Source organism: Amphibalanus amphitrite, unplaced genomic scaffold (assembly GCF_019059575.1).
Source record: "Amphibalanus amphitrite isolate SeventyFive unplaced genomic scaffold, NRLGWU_Aamphi_draft 000945F_arrow, whole genome shotgun sequence".
Classification (NCBI taxonomy): Eukaryota; Metazoa; Arthropoda; class Thecostraca; order Balanomorpha; family Balanidae; genus Amphibalanus; species Amphibalanus amphitrite.
In genome coordinates, this window is record NW_024882439.1 from 1,784 (window position 1) to 18,685 (window position 16,902).

The following is a 16,902-nucleotide window of genomic DNA, read 5'->3' on the forward strand; positions in this document are numbered from 1 at the left end:
CTCAAACATCGGTTCATATGTAAACATGACACTCTGAATCGGGAAATTGCACCTGTGCCCCCTTTGTGTGCCCCTGAGGTCATCTCAGGTCATGAAAGGTCTTCAGCAGTTTTTTACTATAACTTTTGATTTGATAGAGACGTGCTAGAGCGGTGAAAACACGGGGGCTAAACCGTTGATCTGAGGTCAAATTTGAAGTCAATCAGAGCGGTGCCCTCTGGGGGCCAAACCGTTGATCTGAGGTCAAATTTGAGGATATGTTGGCGAAAAAGCGTTAAAAGAGCTATCGAATGCGCTTTTCCAAGGCGCTGTAGTCTATTGGTTCCAGAGTTAGTCGTCGGTTGTTTAAAATCGTTGAAATCGACAAAATTTGACCTTTGATGAACTCTGGTGACCTGACCTTTGCCCTGACCTTAAAATGACCGAGTGTTTTCCTTCTTATTTTTGACGCTCTTTCGATTGCCGCTTACCGCGTGTCGCAACGTGGCCCAGGAGCTGAGTTAGACGGAGGGGCGTGAAACACCCCCCCCCCCCCTCAGCACTCGACGGAAAGTTCATGCCATCAACACGGCTCGGGTGAATTGTTATGTTAGCTAACTCCTGTTGTAAGCTGTGGAGTCGTGGAGCTGATCTTGAAGGAACTGGGCGTAACATTTTCATAGCAAACGTAAAAAAATGTTTAATAGGTGATGCAAAAAATAGCATCTCTTTTATGAAATATTTGCGAAACCCTCAACATCATCCCCATTAGTGCCGAGCTGCCAACGACGACCATAAAAACGTCCCCATCCCGTCAGCGTTTGTTTATCATAAGGATGCTAAGATTTAATTTCCAATCCGAAGCTGAAATGATGGAAAGCAAATTAACATTTTACATACGAAACAAGAGCTGACACATTTAAATATTTTCTCTCTCGCTCCCACTCACTGATTTACCCATTACCCTCTCTCTCATTTTACCCTCCCTGGTTTTCCTTTTCTGTCTCTGTTTTCTCTCCTCCCGTCCTTATCCCTTCCCTCCAGTCTTTCTTCTCTCTCTCTCTCTCTCTCTCTCTCTCTCTCTCTCTCTCCTCTCTCTCTCTCTCTCTCTCTCTCTCTCTCTCTCTCTCTCTCTCTCTCTCTCTCTCTCTCTCTCTCTCTCTCTCTCTCTCTCTCTCTCTCTCTCTCTCTCCCCCTCTCTCTCTCTCCCTCTCTCTCTCTCCCCCTCTATCTCTCTCCCTTTTTCATTCTCTCTCCCTCTCTCCCTCCCTCTCTCCCTCTCCCTCTCTCCCTCATCCTCTCTCCCTCTCCCTCTCTCTCCTCTCTCTCTTACTCTCTCTCTCTTTTCTCACAATATTCTCGACTGCCACAGCGCTGTAGAACTTGTTTCCAGACAGGTCCAGGCGCTCCCCACTCCGCAGGCCCCAACCCACACGGCCCAACCGCCCAAACACCCTCCGGCGGATGACCTCTGACCTCGGCGACCTGACCCCAGCCGACCGGTCGCGTCCCTCTCCACGCCTCCGCCCCGCTTCCCCCACTACAACTGCGTAGTAATTGTAGCGTGTGCAAAGGTCACGTGACATTATTTACTTCTGCGGTTTGTTCGGCTGACAAGAGATGGCACTAGTGGTCTGTGGATCAGAGGCGGGGCTAAGTTCTACGACTTCTTGGGGCAACTTTAGGGCAGAAAAGACGTTTTTTGGCTCCTCATCCCAAAATGCTTCGAACATACAAAAACAAATTAGATATTCGAAAATCGGAGGACCAAACCGATCGTTTGACGTATCTTGCTCGACTGAGAATTGATCGGTCTTCAAACTACTGAGCAAAAACGAGGTGATTAGTAGCAAGTGCTGGTGACTGTACCTAATGAAAAGTATCGTATCGTTAACATTTATAGTAATATCGTGACCTGTATTCAATATTGAAGTGGAATGCAGCCCACTGGTGTGCACTAAATACAAAGGTCATATTTTAGCTTTTTACCACAAGATCTGAAGTTCCATATTCAAAGCCCATATCATCATGATCTGTCCGTTATTGAGCCCACCACTGGTTTTCCTGCAGCGGCGGCAGCGGCAACTTCGTGCTCTCGACGAGCACCACAGGCTACACGCCGTGTTTTGGTGTGACGGCCGCCATGGTTCGAGACGGCTACGGGTGCTTCTACTCGATCGAGCCAGATCGGTGAGACAAGGGAAACTGGGAGAGGCGGGGAATACAGAGGGACTGGGTAGTGAGGTGGGCCAATGTACGGGAGGGCTGCGGCTGCTTCTACTCGATCGAGCCGGACCGGTGAGATGAAGGAGGGGGATGGGTAGAAATGTAGAGGGATGAGTCAGCAAGGTCAAGAGACGCGTGCTAAGGAGCTGGGGAAATGGTTGTGACATTCACGGCATTCCGTGGATATGAAATATGCTGGGAGGTCGGTCACTTTTGATGTGCATGTCGTTTTTTTTTTATCCGGTAATGGGCGGATTTAGTTGCGAAAGACTTACGAAGGGCATTTGATGAGGTCTCCAACCGGAAGGCTTCCGCGTCGATTTGTTAGTGTAATCAAGTTCGGTGTGGATTGTCTTTCCGTCTGCAATGGCTTCTTCTCTCGTGTCTTCTTTAGGCTCAACATCAACATCTCGGGCTTCGTGAGCAGCGAGGAGTGTGACGTCAACAAGTTCTACGACTCGGTGGCCTCCAGCCTGGACGGCATGCAGCAGCTGATGCTGTCCAGGAGTAACCTCTGAGCTCTGCTCGAGACACTAAGACCAGTGCACAACGCCGAGGTGGGAGAACCGAGCTGAACAGTTGTCTGACTTGCCTGGACGTGGAAAGTGCCCACTGTTTACGGAGACGCTGGCGGGAATGGATAGGTATGTATGCGAGGATCGATCACGGTTTCCAGGGTTGTGGACGGAGTTTTATGCGGATGCCGATACCCGCAACAATCGGAATGTCAGCTAATGAATGACTTGAATGTCATGTTTCAGAGCTCGATAAACAATGCAAGATTGTAGATGACTTGACTCATTTGTGTTCATATGCTCTGTTTGTATTATAATATTCAACTTGTTCTTAGCAAAATACTGTTCATCCGGGACTTGTAGTTAATTTTCTGTGTACTTGCGTTGAACTTTTTCGTCGCGTATCGCTGTATAGGTTCTTCGTTCTGGCCTAGCGCTTCAATCTTGACCCGAGGTATGTTTATCAACACGTTTTTACAAATAGGTTTTAACCGTTGGACAGCAGCCTTAGGTGTTGGATCGTCGGCGCAAAATTCATACTGCTTTACGTTTTTATGGGTGCCAAAAAAAACCGGAGATTCGAAATAATTAATGGAATAGGTATGATAGCGGGTTGAGCACGCCTCGTCATTCTAAATGTAGGGGATATGCGTTGCTGCAAAATAATATCCTGGATTCAATTATAGTTAATATGTATATCATTCCCTAGCAATGAGCTGGTGGCAGCGTTACAAATGCAATGTGTACTGTTTATCCTCTTGCCACTTCTTGATGATTCTTCAATGCAATGTTTGATGCAGATTCGTAGTAATCGTTCACACAGAGCTTGCCGTTGTAATGACGCGTTCCGTTTTCTACACATTCCTGTTGATCAGAGTCGCAATGGTTGGAGATTCAAAAGAAGGGTATTGTATGGCATGGCTGTTGAGGTGTGTGGCAGGCAGAGCCGCTGCGAGGGGAGTATTCATCGTTTGAGCTTGCTGAGTTTGGCATAGGACTGTGCGCTGTGCTGTGTATGTTCTGTGCCGGAAAGTGCCTGCACCCACTGCCGGTAGTCTGATGAAGGGAGGGAACAGGTTAGAGTACCGTATTTCGTCAACTCTTTCACCTATCGCGCTGGCTGTTGTGTTTAGTGGCTGAGATTGTGCTCGAGGTCTCTCTAGCAGTCACTCGCACATTAGAAAGCTGTAGACCGGAAGGTTTTGTGATGCAGTGTAGCGTGGCTCTCCTCAAACCCTGGTTATATTTGTGCAATCACTGTATTTCTACCGTATTACACGGTACCGCTATGTAATTCAGAGCCGTATTCAATAACGGCGGCCGTGGCCGGATTGTTACACGGCGAGTGTCGGAACGGAGCCGAGAGACAAATGTCATAGGTGATTGTATATGGAAAATGCCTGGCCTCGGGCTGTGCAGTGTGCGGCCGCCAGTGAAATACACGCCGAGAGATGCGGCGTGTGGTCTGGTCATGGCTATTTGGAAGAGTCGTGTCAAATATACGGCAAGAGACGAGACGTGTTTTCTGGCTACCTGAAGCCGCAATATGGGAAATGGCATTACTTGAACTGGCGTTCGACATACTCGACAATGACTGATATATTAAAAACCATACAAAACGTAGACATTTCATCATAATTCTTTCCAACTAATTACACTAACACCTGATTCGTGACCAGGGGCCGTATTCACGTCCATCATTTTCGTAAGAATTTTCTTAAGTTTGACCTACTTCTTAAGTAAATTTTTTTTATTCACGTGAACTCCGTCGATAAAAACTTAAGAAGTGACGACGTGAATACCAAATTATACTTACGAAAGAAAATCGACTTAAGAAGTCGACGTGAATACGGCCCCAGAGGTATACAAAATGAGGCGAAATGACATCACAGCCCTTTCCTCTGAGGAACACAAAGAACGGCGCTGTTAACACATTCAAGTTCAGTCAGCACATGTCCTGATTTTCTTAAGGGAACTGGACGTTACACTGCTTCTCTTACCCCCCCCCCCCATGCGCCATCGTTGAAAAAGCGATGTACGTGGATGATCAGTACTGATGGAAGACGCCAGATATTCAGCCGCTTGGTGGCCCCGTCGCTGCTTTGACACTCCGGGCAAGCCCAGCCGCTGATTGTGTCGCCCGCCACAAAAGGCTGGATGCACTCGTGCAGCGAGCACTGACTGGACCTGGCTGGCATCGGCACGGAGAGGTGTGAAAACGCCTCGAACTTCACCGACTGGGTCCCGCAGCTGATGCAGCGCAGCGTGGACTTGTACTGGCCCCATATTGTGAGAGCACGGTTGCTACCCTTGAAGTCGTCCAGGGTCAGTCTGGCCGCCTGGGACACCGTCATGTCCCTGCCTTTCGAGCGGTTGTTACCGATACACCTTTATCAGATCCTCACGTGGGAACTCCAGCAGACACATGAGCTGTGGGTCCTGCGTCAAGTCGCGAGTCGCGAAAACGGAAATGGCGCCGGCCTAACACATCCTGCTCACACAGCGCCAATGACCTGTGCTGTCCCCTCCAAGTGAGAGCATCTTGACGGCGGCCAGCTCCTGCTCCGCCTCACGTCGGACAGCTCGCTGTCGTAGCTGGTGCAGCCCCGGGACCTCGTGTTCACAAGTGTTACTCAGGCCGGGTATGATGTTGATGCTGAGTGAATGACGGCCTTCATTTAAGCGTTGATGTGACAAAATTTGCCAAGGTTCCTTGAGCCGGTGAGAAAGGGAAGCATGGAAGTTCCCGTTCTTCACACACTTGATGAAGGTACTGTCAGTGCCTCAGCCACTACATATTGACGGCACGATCAGGTCCATAAGTTAACACATATTGAGGGATCTCTCGGTCCATCAGTCACCTACCCACCACAGTTTAACGGAGCTCTCCTGACGGCGGTGGGGCGGATCACCGTCCTCCTCCTCCTCCTCCTCCTCCTCCTCGTCACTGGAGTCCAGCAGATCGGACAGGTGCCGCTGGCCAGAGGAGGTGGCCAGTACCGGCAGCCACGGGTGCACGCTGAAAAACACGGGTCGGTTTAGGTCGGGTTAAGGAGAGTGGGGACTGACCATACCAGCTGACAATACCAGATGATCGAGGAAAGCCAGTCTCGGAATGTATAACATTTCCGCTACATCGTACGTTTTCACAACACGCCCGTCTGCAGTTATCAGTCCAGTGTTTCTCCAGTCGGCCAGTCGCCAGCACGTCTTACCTTATTCCGTTGCAGCAGTCCCGGTGCGCCCCAAACTTGCGGACGCTGGGCAGCAAGAGTGTTTCGCTGAGGTCAGAGGCCGGGTCCTCCATGGTATCCCACACCTGGACACAGCCGTCACAGTCACCTGCCGGCGGGGAGCGGGAGTTGGTGTCAGTGAACGATACTTATGCGACGAACGATCACTAACAATGCTAAGGAAACGTTCCACTTCAACAAATACGAAATGCAGAAGAAAGGTGCAATAAAATGCTAAATGAAATGTAGCTTAAAAGCCGTCAAAGCCAAGATCGCCGAGTTTGACCCGAACTTGAAAGGTAGTCCACGTCTGACTTCCCACGCATTCCTATCTAACACACAACACAGCCTTCTCAGTTAATAATAATAAAGTAATCTTGCTCAGAGTGCCTTCCCAACACTCCCCCCACCGCCCCAGGCGACGCAGCTACTCACCACTGAACAGATACCTCCCGCTCCAGTCGGTGTCAAAATACACCCGCTGGTTCGTGGTCACATTCCGCTGCATGGAGAACAGAATCCTCCCCAGGTTCCGCAGGTCCCAGCAGAGTACTTCCGGGTCCTTCCGTCCTCCCGAGTACAGTCGCCGGCCGTCCTGGCTGAACTGGAGGTGGGTGACGCCGCCCGTCTGTCCCTGTAGCACGCACAGAGGCGCGCCGTCCTCCGTGCCGTACAGGCCGATAGAGCGGAGATAGGAGCCGGTGGCGTACACGTCCGGTGCGGCGGCGCAGAACCGTATACAGGAGACCAGGCCCGGCTGGGAGGTCAGGCTCTGCTTGTCTGTGGACACAGCAGAACGAGAGGGGTCAGATATTTCGCTGCCACGAAAATATCTGATAATTAGGGTCATCAAGTGTTGTTATAAATGACAAGCTAATGACATAAAAATGTTACCGTCAGTAAGACTTATCCAAAGTAAAAAAGAACGACAAAGTGTTCAGAGTTTTCGTTCTTAGATGCAGACAAAATTATTTAGCATTATTATTCGACTTCCTAATGCAAAACAAAAAATAGCAACTATTCGCTGGCACTTGTCAAGTGCAGGAGCGTAATCCATGTTTTCAGGACATCAAACAAATACGCATTCATTGTTGATTGTAACCGCTTCATAATAGGTACGGAACACGAATATTACAGCGCCATGAATCTTATAACTACGCACCTTTCATTTTCCGCGTCTCCATCTGTCTCCCAGGCCGATTGACGTCAAACACGCTGACACAGCCGTCCAGACCGGCAAAGAGCCGCTCCCCACACGGGTCAAAGGCGACGCTGTACGCTGCCGCCACCTCGTCCACGCTGAGGGGGCAGAGGGGGAGGCAGCTCGTCAGGGTTACGAGAACTGCAGCGTGATCACGACAAAGCAGATATTTATAGCGTCTAGCGACGACTTCATTAAAATGTATTTGCGCCGTAGAATAAGAGCAGAGATAATATATTGAACTGCGTGTCATACACGGATGTCGTAAATATCTACATCGTAAAGACAGAAACGTGCGTTACGATGCTGTCGAAACTCGAAGCTCCGTTCTGCTCGTGTTGCCGACCTCACTATTCCCACCTGTTGTAGGCACGATAGGAGCAGCGCAGCCCTCCGTCAAAGGCGTCAAACAGGTGTATCGGGTGAGCCCGACTCGTGGACGCGTAGCTGCGGGAAGAAGCAACTTCTGTTGGTATTTCATAGATAAGCATCGGAAGAGAGCGTTAACAACACAGTCAAAACTGGGCCTTTGGACATTTCAACCGGGTACATGTAAGTTAAATTTATAAGTCAAAATAGGAGTCTCGATATCTGATCCAAATACCCATCGTCCTCCCCGTCACAAAACCACAAAACCTCCCTTCCAGTAACCATTAGATGCCATAACCTCACCAGCAGGTGGCAGGGTCGTCACTCCTCATCAGCGGGAACCACGTATAGTCGTAGATGAGCTCCCCCTCTCGCGACTGGAGCGCCACCGGGGGCGGTGGTAGGGGCGTCTCGGGCGCGGCGCCGGTGGCCGCGGAGCTGTACAGCGACTCCGGGAGGTTCAGCACCCGCAGACAACCGTCCTCGCTGCACACCAGCAGACAGGTGCCATCTGGTGACCTGAGAGGAGAGAGGTCATTGGTGAGAAGGGTTACTGTGATAGTCATGTGTGCATTGAATGGTGGGATTTACTTTGGTGATAAAGTGAATAAGCACCCAGCCTAAAAGTGGCAGCTACCAGACCTTAATGATTAAATATTGCTGATGCTAAGCTTTACTTAAATCTGAAACCCCAAGCCATATTCATTAATTGAGTGAATGAGGAAAAGTCCCTTGTTCCTTTGAAAGGGCTCTCCTTGTTTGTTGGGGGTTAGGGGCGCGCCGACTGCGAGGCCATTTTGCACCCAAAAGGATGAAGACAAGATGAGAAGTGAGACTGGTAATCCTCTGGGCTCACCATTTGCAGCCCTTGGTGAAGTTGCTGGCCGAGAATGGTGCAGTCACAGTAGTGAGGAGCTGTGGCTCACCAGTGTAGCTGAGGGAACCCCTGTCTGTGACCATGCCCTCAGGCTGCTGGGACACTGTGCTGTCACCTGTCACCTCTGGTACAGCCTCTCCAGCCTCCAGAGACAGATCAGCAGCCTCAGTGGGTGGCTCAGGGTGTTCCAAAACAGGATCAGATGGCTCGCATACAGGATCACCCGCATTCTGAGCAGAACCTGTGGCCTGGCTGCTGGTTTCATTAGCAGCCATCAGCATTTTACTTTGTACAGGATTGCCAGTGATAATGTCCACTGCCATTGGTTCCAGCCCCTCCTGCTTAGCTGGTTCAGTTGGATTGACTGCTGCAAGGATGGATCCATCCGATCCATCACATACTGAGATATCCTTTGCTGGTAGGTCATCAGTTGGATATGGCTCATCCATTGTCTGAAATAAGAATAGTGAAAACATTTAGCAGTCCAAATCAGAATCAAGTTTGAGCTCAGAACAAAATAGCTCAAAGACACTGTGCTAGTCCTAGACTGATCAGGTTCAAAGCTATGCCATTGAATCAAGGCATCTTTTAGTGATTTGTGATCAGCATATAATATATGTGTCAGTTAATTATCAGAAAGCGCAATCCGACACACCCATAACATTATATTGACCACAACATGACAAACACCAAAAACACGTGTTTACATTACATATTTACAATTTTTACAACTGAAGCGCCTTTTGCTTGTGCAGCTTACATTATCACCGCGTTCGATGTCTCTCGGACGGCGAAGATTCTACGCCATCCGGCCAATCACGTTTCATAACCGCAGCCGAGCCCCCGCTGACCTTGGACGGAATTGGCTGGACGGCAAAGAATCTTTGCCGTCCGGGAGGCGCATTTACAAACTGTATACACGCCTTCGGAGCGCCAATCATATTGCACCAGCCGCTGGCGTGACGTCGGCCATGACGTCAGAGAAGGGGCGGAGCGAAGTTGGTTAGCCAGCTGTTTTTACAGCGCGGCGGGCGGCGCAGTGCGGCGAGCGCGCGATTTTGTTTGTAAACAATCGTTGCCAAGGCCGTATTGGTATAGATGGTTGCAGCGTGATTGATTTTGATTGTTTGATTGATGTGATGCGACGAGTATCATGGATGAGAATACTTACGATAGCATAATTGGTAAACACAGTTGCCTGCAAAGTTTAAATGTCAATCAGACCGACCGTCCACCAAGCGCCTGTGGCCAAGTGGCTATGGTCCTCGCATATTACCTAGAGGAGCCGAGTTCGAATCTCGGAACGGCGAGCTTCTCTCATGAGCTCCGACGTCTAATTGGACGGTTTTACGTAAGCCTATAAGTAATATAAAGCAAACCCCTCTTATTGACAAACGCGGTTGGCGGCTCACACGCATGTTGCAGGTCAGAGTGGGTGGTATGAAACGGCGCGTCTCGACCGTCTCCGTGTTGTTTGCTAGGTGTGCACGCTGTCAGTGCACGGGTTTTGTGCATTTCGCCGAAAATCATTCTGGATTCTAATGAAATCGGACGTCTAAATAGGCCGACTCGGCGGCGCTCTGAACGGCAGACGGCTTAAAAGATCAACTTGAAACTTATACGCCCGTCTAGCGGCATCGATTTTGGCGAGGCACTTTTCGGATCTTCGGCATTTTGGAGCATAGTTAGAGATCTTCGGCATTTTGGAGCATAGTTAGAGATCCGAAAAGTGCCTCGCCAAAATCGATGCCGCTAGACGGGCGTTTAAGTTTCAAGTTGATCTTTTAAGCCGTCTGCCGTTCAGAGCGCCGCCGAGTCGGCCTATTTAGACGTCCGATTTCATTAGAATCCAGAATGATTTTCGGCGAAATGCACAAAACCCGTGCACTGACAGCGTGCAAACCTAGCAAACAACACGGAGACGGTCGAGACGCGTCGTTTCATACCACCCACTCTAACCGCGTTCGTCAATAAGAGGGGTTTGCTTTATATTACTTATAGGCTTATAGTCTTTCGGATGAACTATTTTCCCAAACAAGATCAGGGGTTTTAGCTAGTTGTAAATATTCAACACAACATTACAATTTCTCATCGAGTAGGTAAGCTCCACGATCCGCGAGTCTTCCACTCCGCCCCTGCACTTGACGTCACCTGCCAAGCGCCGCTACAGCCCTTCGCTCCGCCCATTGGCATGACGTCACGGCTCGGTCTCCGAAGACGTGTATACAGTTTGTAAATTTGCGTCCGGGAGACATCGAACGCCGCCTATATTCATGTACGTTTTTATGACGTCATGGTAAGTGACCAATCAACTGCAATAAAAGAAGAATATTAGCCAATCAAAGCATCAGGCGTAAGATTTGATGACGTCATTTTTGAAACCTATATTTTTATTTAAGATTCTTATTCAGAAGCATTGATCGTGCGACGGCAGGTAGCGCGTGTTTCTGCCGGGTGATTGCGTGAAAATCGATATATTATTTGATATTTCTGGTTGTGCGTAATGGCTTTTGTATGCGCAAGTAAGTGCATATTTCAATATATTCTATCCAGTAATTGGTAAATTATATCGTCATGTTTTCGCGAGAATAAATACGGATTCCTCTGCGTTATGATTGCCTCTTTTTGTTTCAGCATTGAATATGCTGATTGATTTGGGTAATTTGATTTTAAAGTGATATTTTGATCGACTTCTTGTAATTTCTTGCGTATTTTATTCATCATTTATTTTACCGTCCATATTTTATATTTAAATTGCATCATTATGTCGTAATTTATGCCTATTGTTCGACGTCCATCCCTTAGCACGTTTGATTGAAGTCTGAAAGGTATAATAGAAAGATATAAGTATAATAGAAAGGTATTAGTAAGCCTGGCATCCCAGGAAGATGGCAGATTGGGATGACAGAGATATAAAGACAAAAAAAAACTAACCTGAGCCCTGAGGCCTCTTGCACCAAACTACCCAGCTAGGTAAAATCGAAAAACCGGCTTCAGAATAAGCTAATCTAGCGGTGGTAAATTTGTTTGCAATAGCCCAATGCATAATCCTATATGTGCTTGCTAAATTTTGCATGGAAATTGTTACATTGAGACTTGGACTGGGTATATGATGCAAAATAATCCAAGCATTGGTGCAAGAGGATTTTGGTGCAAGAGGCCTCTGACCTGACCAAACCTTACCTACAACCTACCCTACAAACCTACAACCTACAACGATATCTAGCATCTTCCTGGGATGCCAGGCTTACTTATACCATCTGAAATATTTCTGGGCATTTTATACCAGGCATATCACATGCTGTCACCTGTTTGTGGAAAGTTGTTAGACTAGTTCTTGAGATTGAGATATTTACACGAATTTTGTTGTAGGTTGCACATTGGTAGTTGTAGGTTGTAGATTGTTAGGTTGTAGGTTAGTAGGTAAGGTTAGTTCAAGTTAGATCAAATATATTTTGCCCTGTAAGACTCTTACCTGGTTGATGAAGACCATTTGTTGAGTGACTTTGATAAGTAAAATTTGTGTAAATATCTCTAGTCTAGCGACTTTTCACAGATGGGTGGCAGCAGTTTCGCTATAAGAATACCTATTTATCTATAAGCTTACCCTACCATTTTTTTCCTTAGACTAGTCTTACCAACAGAAGAATGATCAGCTGCAGTTATTTTTGCCCTTATTTGCATTAAATTTCACCAGCTGTACACAAGAAAATAAACACTGATATATCAGTGAATAACAGCCTACTTGATATGTTTCAGTACCTAATCAATTTGTAATGCTTGGCTGGTTAAGCTTATGGGGAGCTTTTGGAAATGAAAATACCAACGTCCAACAGCCAATGATATTTGGCTGTTTCACTGTTGCTATATTCCTGTGTTAATCAGTCACTATTTATGTTTTTCTTTGAATGCACACTCTTAGTTTGTTTTATATGATCAGTATTTTAGTAAGAAAATAATATGTGTAGGTAATAATTTGATGCCAATGCCAACTGTCAATAGCATTTGACTTCTAGCTGTTAAAACTTCCTGCCAAAAACATTTCTTTTATTTCTGTGTTTCCACACTGCCTATTTGATTGATCGCTAACTAGTAAATGGCAACTCATCGGTTCTGTAATTAGAAATTAACTGTATTAATATATTGTTGTGTGACTCAAATGTCTCTCATTATTTGCCTTTTCATGCATGTTTTACAGGCATGAAACATAATGATTCTAGTAGACATAGGCGTCTGCCCCATCCCCCCCCCCCCCCGCCACCCTATTTTCTCCCTCAATCAGTCTCTCACTCCATTAATGCTCACTCACAGTCAGTAACGAGGCGCCAGAACACCCGTGCGTCTCGCCCGTGTCCGGAGCCGTGTTCGAGCGCCGCCTCATCGAGAAATACATCACCGATAATGGCGTCGATCCGGTGGCCAACAAGCCGCTCTCGGCAGACGACCTCATCGATATCAAAGGTAACCGACGATGACAATGACAGCATTTGTCGCCGGTGACATGAACCGCCGGTAGTGTGTCCGTCATTAGGGAATGGTTTTCAGGCAAAACCATTGCTGTATTGTTGTCTTATTTGGCTGCTTCAATTTTTGGCCTATTTTATTCTTCAGTTACGACGAGTCGAATATGGGTGAGTCCTCGTGATTTGAATGAGTTAACGTGAGTCCTCGATTGTTTTTTGTTAGCAAGCATAAAACATCTGACTCTCATAGGCATATTAGCCGTCTACCCATCTAAGGTCTAACCGCATCCCCACCTTTCCGCAGTGTCGGCGCTGGTGAAGCCCAAGGCGCCGTCGGCCACCAGTATCCCGGCCATCCTCAAGTCGCTGCAGGACGAGTGGGACGCCGTGATGCTGCACAGCTTCACACTGCGGCAGCAGCTGCAGACCGCCCGTCAGGAGCTCAGTCACGCGCTCTACCAGCACGACGCCGCCTGCCGCGTCATCGCGCGCCTCACCAAGGAGGTGACTGCCGCCCGCGAGGCGCTGGCCACGCTCAAACCGCAGGCGGGCGTGCCGTCGGCGGCGGCGGCGGCGGTGGCGGTGGGCGCGCACACACCCCAGCCGGCGGCGGCTGTCGACACGGCCGCCAAGCCCGAGCAGGCGCAGCCGGAGGCCGGCATGACGGCCGAGGTCATCAAGCAGCTGCAGGACAAGGCCACGGTGCTGACGCAGGAGCGGAAGAAGCGCGGCAAGACGGTGCCAGAGGACCTGGTGACGCCGGAGACCCTGCGCAGCTACAGGACAGTCAGCAGCAACCCGGTCAGTGCAAAAATAACTAACGTTTCGGAGAGAGGGTAATTATGTCTTGGATGTCTGGGTTTAAACTATCTGCGACGTTAAATGCTTTTCTAACGACCCACGTGTCGGTCCTGTAATGTCTCTTATATTGCTAGTATGGCCGCTTGTGGTCACCACTTTGTGTCAGCAGTTTGTTTTTGTCATTACCATCATACCCCCATGTATTAACCCTTGCCCCGCCCCTCATGCCGATAGGGTCTGCACAGCGCCTCTGTGCCGGGTATCCTGTCTTTGGACGTGCACCAGGAGGACACCAGCAAGATTGTCACGGCCGGCAGCGACCGAAACTGCACCGTCTTCAACAAGGACACCGAACAGGTGGTCTGCATACTCAAGGGTCACACCAAGAAGGTCACAAAGGTCATCTATCATCCGGAGGAGGTAAGAGAGCCGCCGAGAGGGGCCGTCGGAGAGAGGGGTGGCTGGTGAGGAGCGGGGGTGCTTTGGATTGGCAAGGAAGGAACTGGATGCGATGCTCGATAGCCAATGAATTAAATTTGAAAGATTTCTACAACCAAATATGGCGAACCGTCATTAAACGGTCTACTTTTGTTATTACAGTTTACGCAGTTTGTAGTGCCTACTGCCTAGTGCCCCATATATTTACGAGTTTGCCTTAGCGCTGAACCTACATTTTCGTTTTTATTGCTGCATGCCGGATCTTAACGTTTCCTGTGTGCATGATTACGTTTAGAAACTAGCTCAGCCCTACCAACACTACCCACGCATCAACACCACTATCATTTGCGACTCTATCTGACCCCGTTGCCCTCCGCCCCTTCCCAGGACACGGTACTCAGCGCCTCCCCGGACGCCACGATCCGCGTGTGGAACGTGCCCACCTCCCAGACCGTGCAGCTGATCCGCGCTCACGACGGCCCCGTGACCGGTCTGTCACTGCACGCCACCGGAGACTACGTGCTCAGCTGCTCTAGCGACGAGAACTGGGCCTTCACCGACGTGCGAACCGGCCGCGTGCTCACCAAGGTAAGTGGCAGAGGGACCGGGAGATAGGAAGAGAGAGACGCAGTTTCCCTGGGTTCACTAGGCTGATCAAGTGGTTTAGATTTCGTTTATCCGAAGAGTGGCGTGGAAGGGAAGAGAATGGCATTGTGGATGTAAATATTTTCGTCTTTCGAATAAGTGATCTCTGGATGGTGGTAGCACAATGTGACACGTCCAGACGCAGGACGAATATAATGGTATATGGTAACTTTCCTGAATTGCTCGTCGCCAGAAATAATTATGAATTTGTTGCATATGTCCTGACCTATACTTTGTCAACCGACCGTGCCCCGAGTGTGACTCCTACCCTCTCTGGCCCTTCTGTCTGGATCCAGGTGGCTGACAACAGCTCCAGCGGCTTCACCACCGCTCAGTTCCATCCGGACGGTCTCATCTTTGGCACTGGCACCTCCGGCTCGCAGATCAAAATCTGGGATCTCAAGGAGCGCAGCAACGTCGCCAACTTCCCCAGTAAGGCGGCAGTGTGGGGGATCTTTTACATGATACCTAAGCTGTGAAGGATCGTACAATTAACTGAGGCTTTGTCTCATTTCAAGCTACTCATATTGTATCACGTACTAATTAAATAAGGGACTCGGCACTGATTTCAATCACAGAAAGAATCATCCAGCCCTTGACGCACCTTGCTGACATGCGTCCCCGCCCCGCCCCTGCAGGTCACTCGGGCCCTATCACGGCCATCTCGTTCTCTGAGAACGGCTACTACCTGGCCACATCGACCGATGACTCGTCCGTCAAACTGTGGGATCTGCGCAAACTGAAAAACTTCAAGACGATCCAGCTGGACGATGGTTACGAGGTGAAGGATCTGTGCTTCGACCAGAGCGGAACCTACCTGGCCGTGGCAGGAACCGACGTCAGGTGAGACTAGGGAGTGGAAAGGACGAATGGAACAGGGCTGAAGGATCGTGGGGAAGGAAGACGGGCGTATCGTTTGAGTTGGGCGTGACGCGGACTTGTCTAGGTTTGCGGACGTGCGTGATGGGGTGACCACCAGCCCGGAGGAAGGTGTTGTGATCAGATGAGCATCTTTGAGTCCTGAGGTTTGTAAATGGTAAAAGACTGGTGATTAGTTAAACTAACCGCATGGTGGCTCGTCTGTTTGCTCTTTCTCTTCCTTGTCGTGTCGACTAAAATGTTTCCGTGCCCATCTGACCCCCGTCCCCCCGCGCTCCCCCAGGGTGTACATGTGCAAGCAGTGGCTGGAGCTGGTGACGTTCACCGACCACACGGCACTGGCCACCGGCGTGCGGTTCGGTCAGCACGGTTCCTACATCGCCTCCGCCAGCATGGACCGCACGCTCAAGGTGTACTCCATCTAGTGACACCTGTCGGCGCTGGCGGTAACTAAAACTTCCTGCTGCGGCCGGCTGGGGGTGAGGCGGCTGAAGGCCGGTTTACAAAGGCAAGGCACGACGTGACTGAGCGCAGTTCATGTCGATGTAATCTATGCTGTGGTTTAATGGACTCCTAAAAGGGCCTGAAATTGATTTGCTGGCCTGGCAGTGGTAAAAAAGTGCGGCATTCTTGAGCCGCCGAAGGGGCTCTATGAATTGCTCAGAGATGGGTGTAGTCAAAGCATGAAACTGAAGCTCTGCGTTTGCTACCTACCAGCAACAGCAGTCTGAATGTTTTCTGAGGCACATGTACGATGCCGATCCATCCAATTTCGCTTAAAATTTTGGGTACCTGAAAAGGCTGGTTTTCATCTCTACTACCCAAGGCTCTAAGTTTCCGTCGCTCACATTAATGAACTCCAGTTCGCGGCTGAACTAGCCCGGTCCTCTTACCGGACAATTTTCATGAGGGTTCCATCATTCCGAGAGACCCCCTGGTTCTCTTGGCTGTGTGTGGGAGCGGCTGATGTGCATACTTCACTGAAGAGCGGTGAATGAGTGCGTGTGAGTGTCTGTGACAGAAGTGGATAAATGTGTACGCGGACAGTGAGATGGAAACTGGTGGAGACAGATCGCTTGTGAACAGTTTTGCCGAGTGGTCTGACGTGCGGCGGGTGTCATTTTTCATCACAATACATCAGGAAAGATGCGATAACTGCTGTGTAATAGGAGTTGGAAAGTGAGACATACTGATGCCGGCCAAATTGAATAGTGCAATCATGGCTGATATTGTGCTCGTATCTCAGGCTCGCGTGTTTCGATTGTTAAGGTCGGAG

General features: G+C 49.3%; 2 protein-coding genes and 1 long non-coding RNA gene across 10 annotated transcripts; 2 read left to right on the forward strand and 1 right to left on the reverse strand.

Annotated features, from left to right (window-relative positions):
* Positions 1-1,823: 1,823 nt before the first annotated feature.
* Positions 1,824-4,237, forward strand: LOC122368402. The gene is made up of 2 exons (XR_006254237.1): positions 1,824-2,169; positions 2,600-4,237. It is a non-coding gene; the product is annotated as an uncharacterized LOC122368402 (long non-coding RNA).
* Positions 4,238-4,304: 67 nt separating this feature from the next.
* Positions 4,305-10,542, reverse strand: LOC122368399 (telomerase Cajal body protein 1-like). Of its 7 annotated transcripts, XM_043342303.1 has the most exons (9): positions 10,483-10,542; positions 9,572-9,598; positions 8,380-8,852; positions 7,827-8,042; positions 7,515-7,601; positions 7,116-7,252; positions 6,389-6,733; positions 5,936-6,062; positions 4,305-5,739 (listed from the first exon to the last, which is right to left on the reverse strand). In XM_043342303.1, exons 3-9 carry the CDS (start codon positions 8,847-8,849, stop codon positions 5,574-5,576), a joined length of 1,548 nt encoding a protein of 515 aa, XP_043198238.1. In that variant the 5' UTR covers positions 8,850-8,852; positions 9,572-9,598; positions 10,483-10,542; the 3' UTR covers positions 4,305-5,573. The 7 variants fall into 7 exon arrangements, with proteins under 7 accessions (XP_043198238.1, XP_043198236.1, XP_043198241.1 ...); XM_043342301.1 differs by lacking the exons at positions 9,572-9,598; positions 10,483-10,542 and adding an exon at positions 9,161-9,353; XM_043342306.1 differs by lacking the exons at positions 9,572-9,598; positions 10,483-10,542 and adding an exon at positions 9,121-9,171.
* On the forward strand, positions 9,478-16,781 carry LOC122368400 (pre-mRNA-processing factor 19-like). Of its 2 annotated transcripts, none has more exons than XM_043342309.1 (8): positions 9,478-9,751; positions 12,712-12,861; positions 13,168-13,664; positions 13,899-14,084; positions 14,490-14,690; positions 15,044-15,179; positions 15,386-15,590; positions 15,910-16,781. In XM_043342309.1, the coding sequence occupies exons 3-8, from the start codon at positions 13,254-13,256 to the stop codon at positions 16,049-16,051; spliced, it is 1,281 nt and encodes a 426-aa protein (XP_043198244.1). In that variant the 5' UTR covers positions 9,478-9,751; positions 12,712-12,861; positions 13,168-13,253; the 3' UTR covers positions 16,052-16,781. The 2 variants fall into 2 exon arrangements, with proteins under 2 accessions (XP_043198244.1, XP_043198243.1); XM_043342308.1 differs by lacking the exon at positions 9,478-9,751 and adding an exon at positions 10,804-10,922.
* The last annotated feature ends 121 nt before the right edge of the window (positions 16,782-16,902 follow it).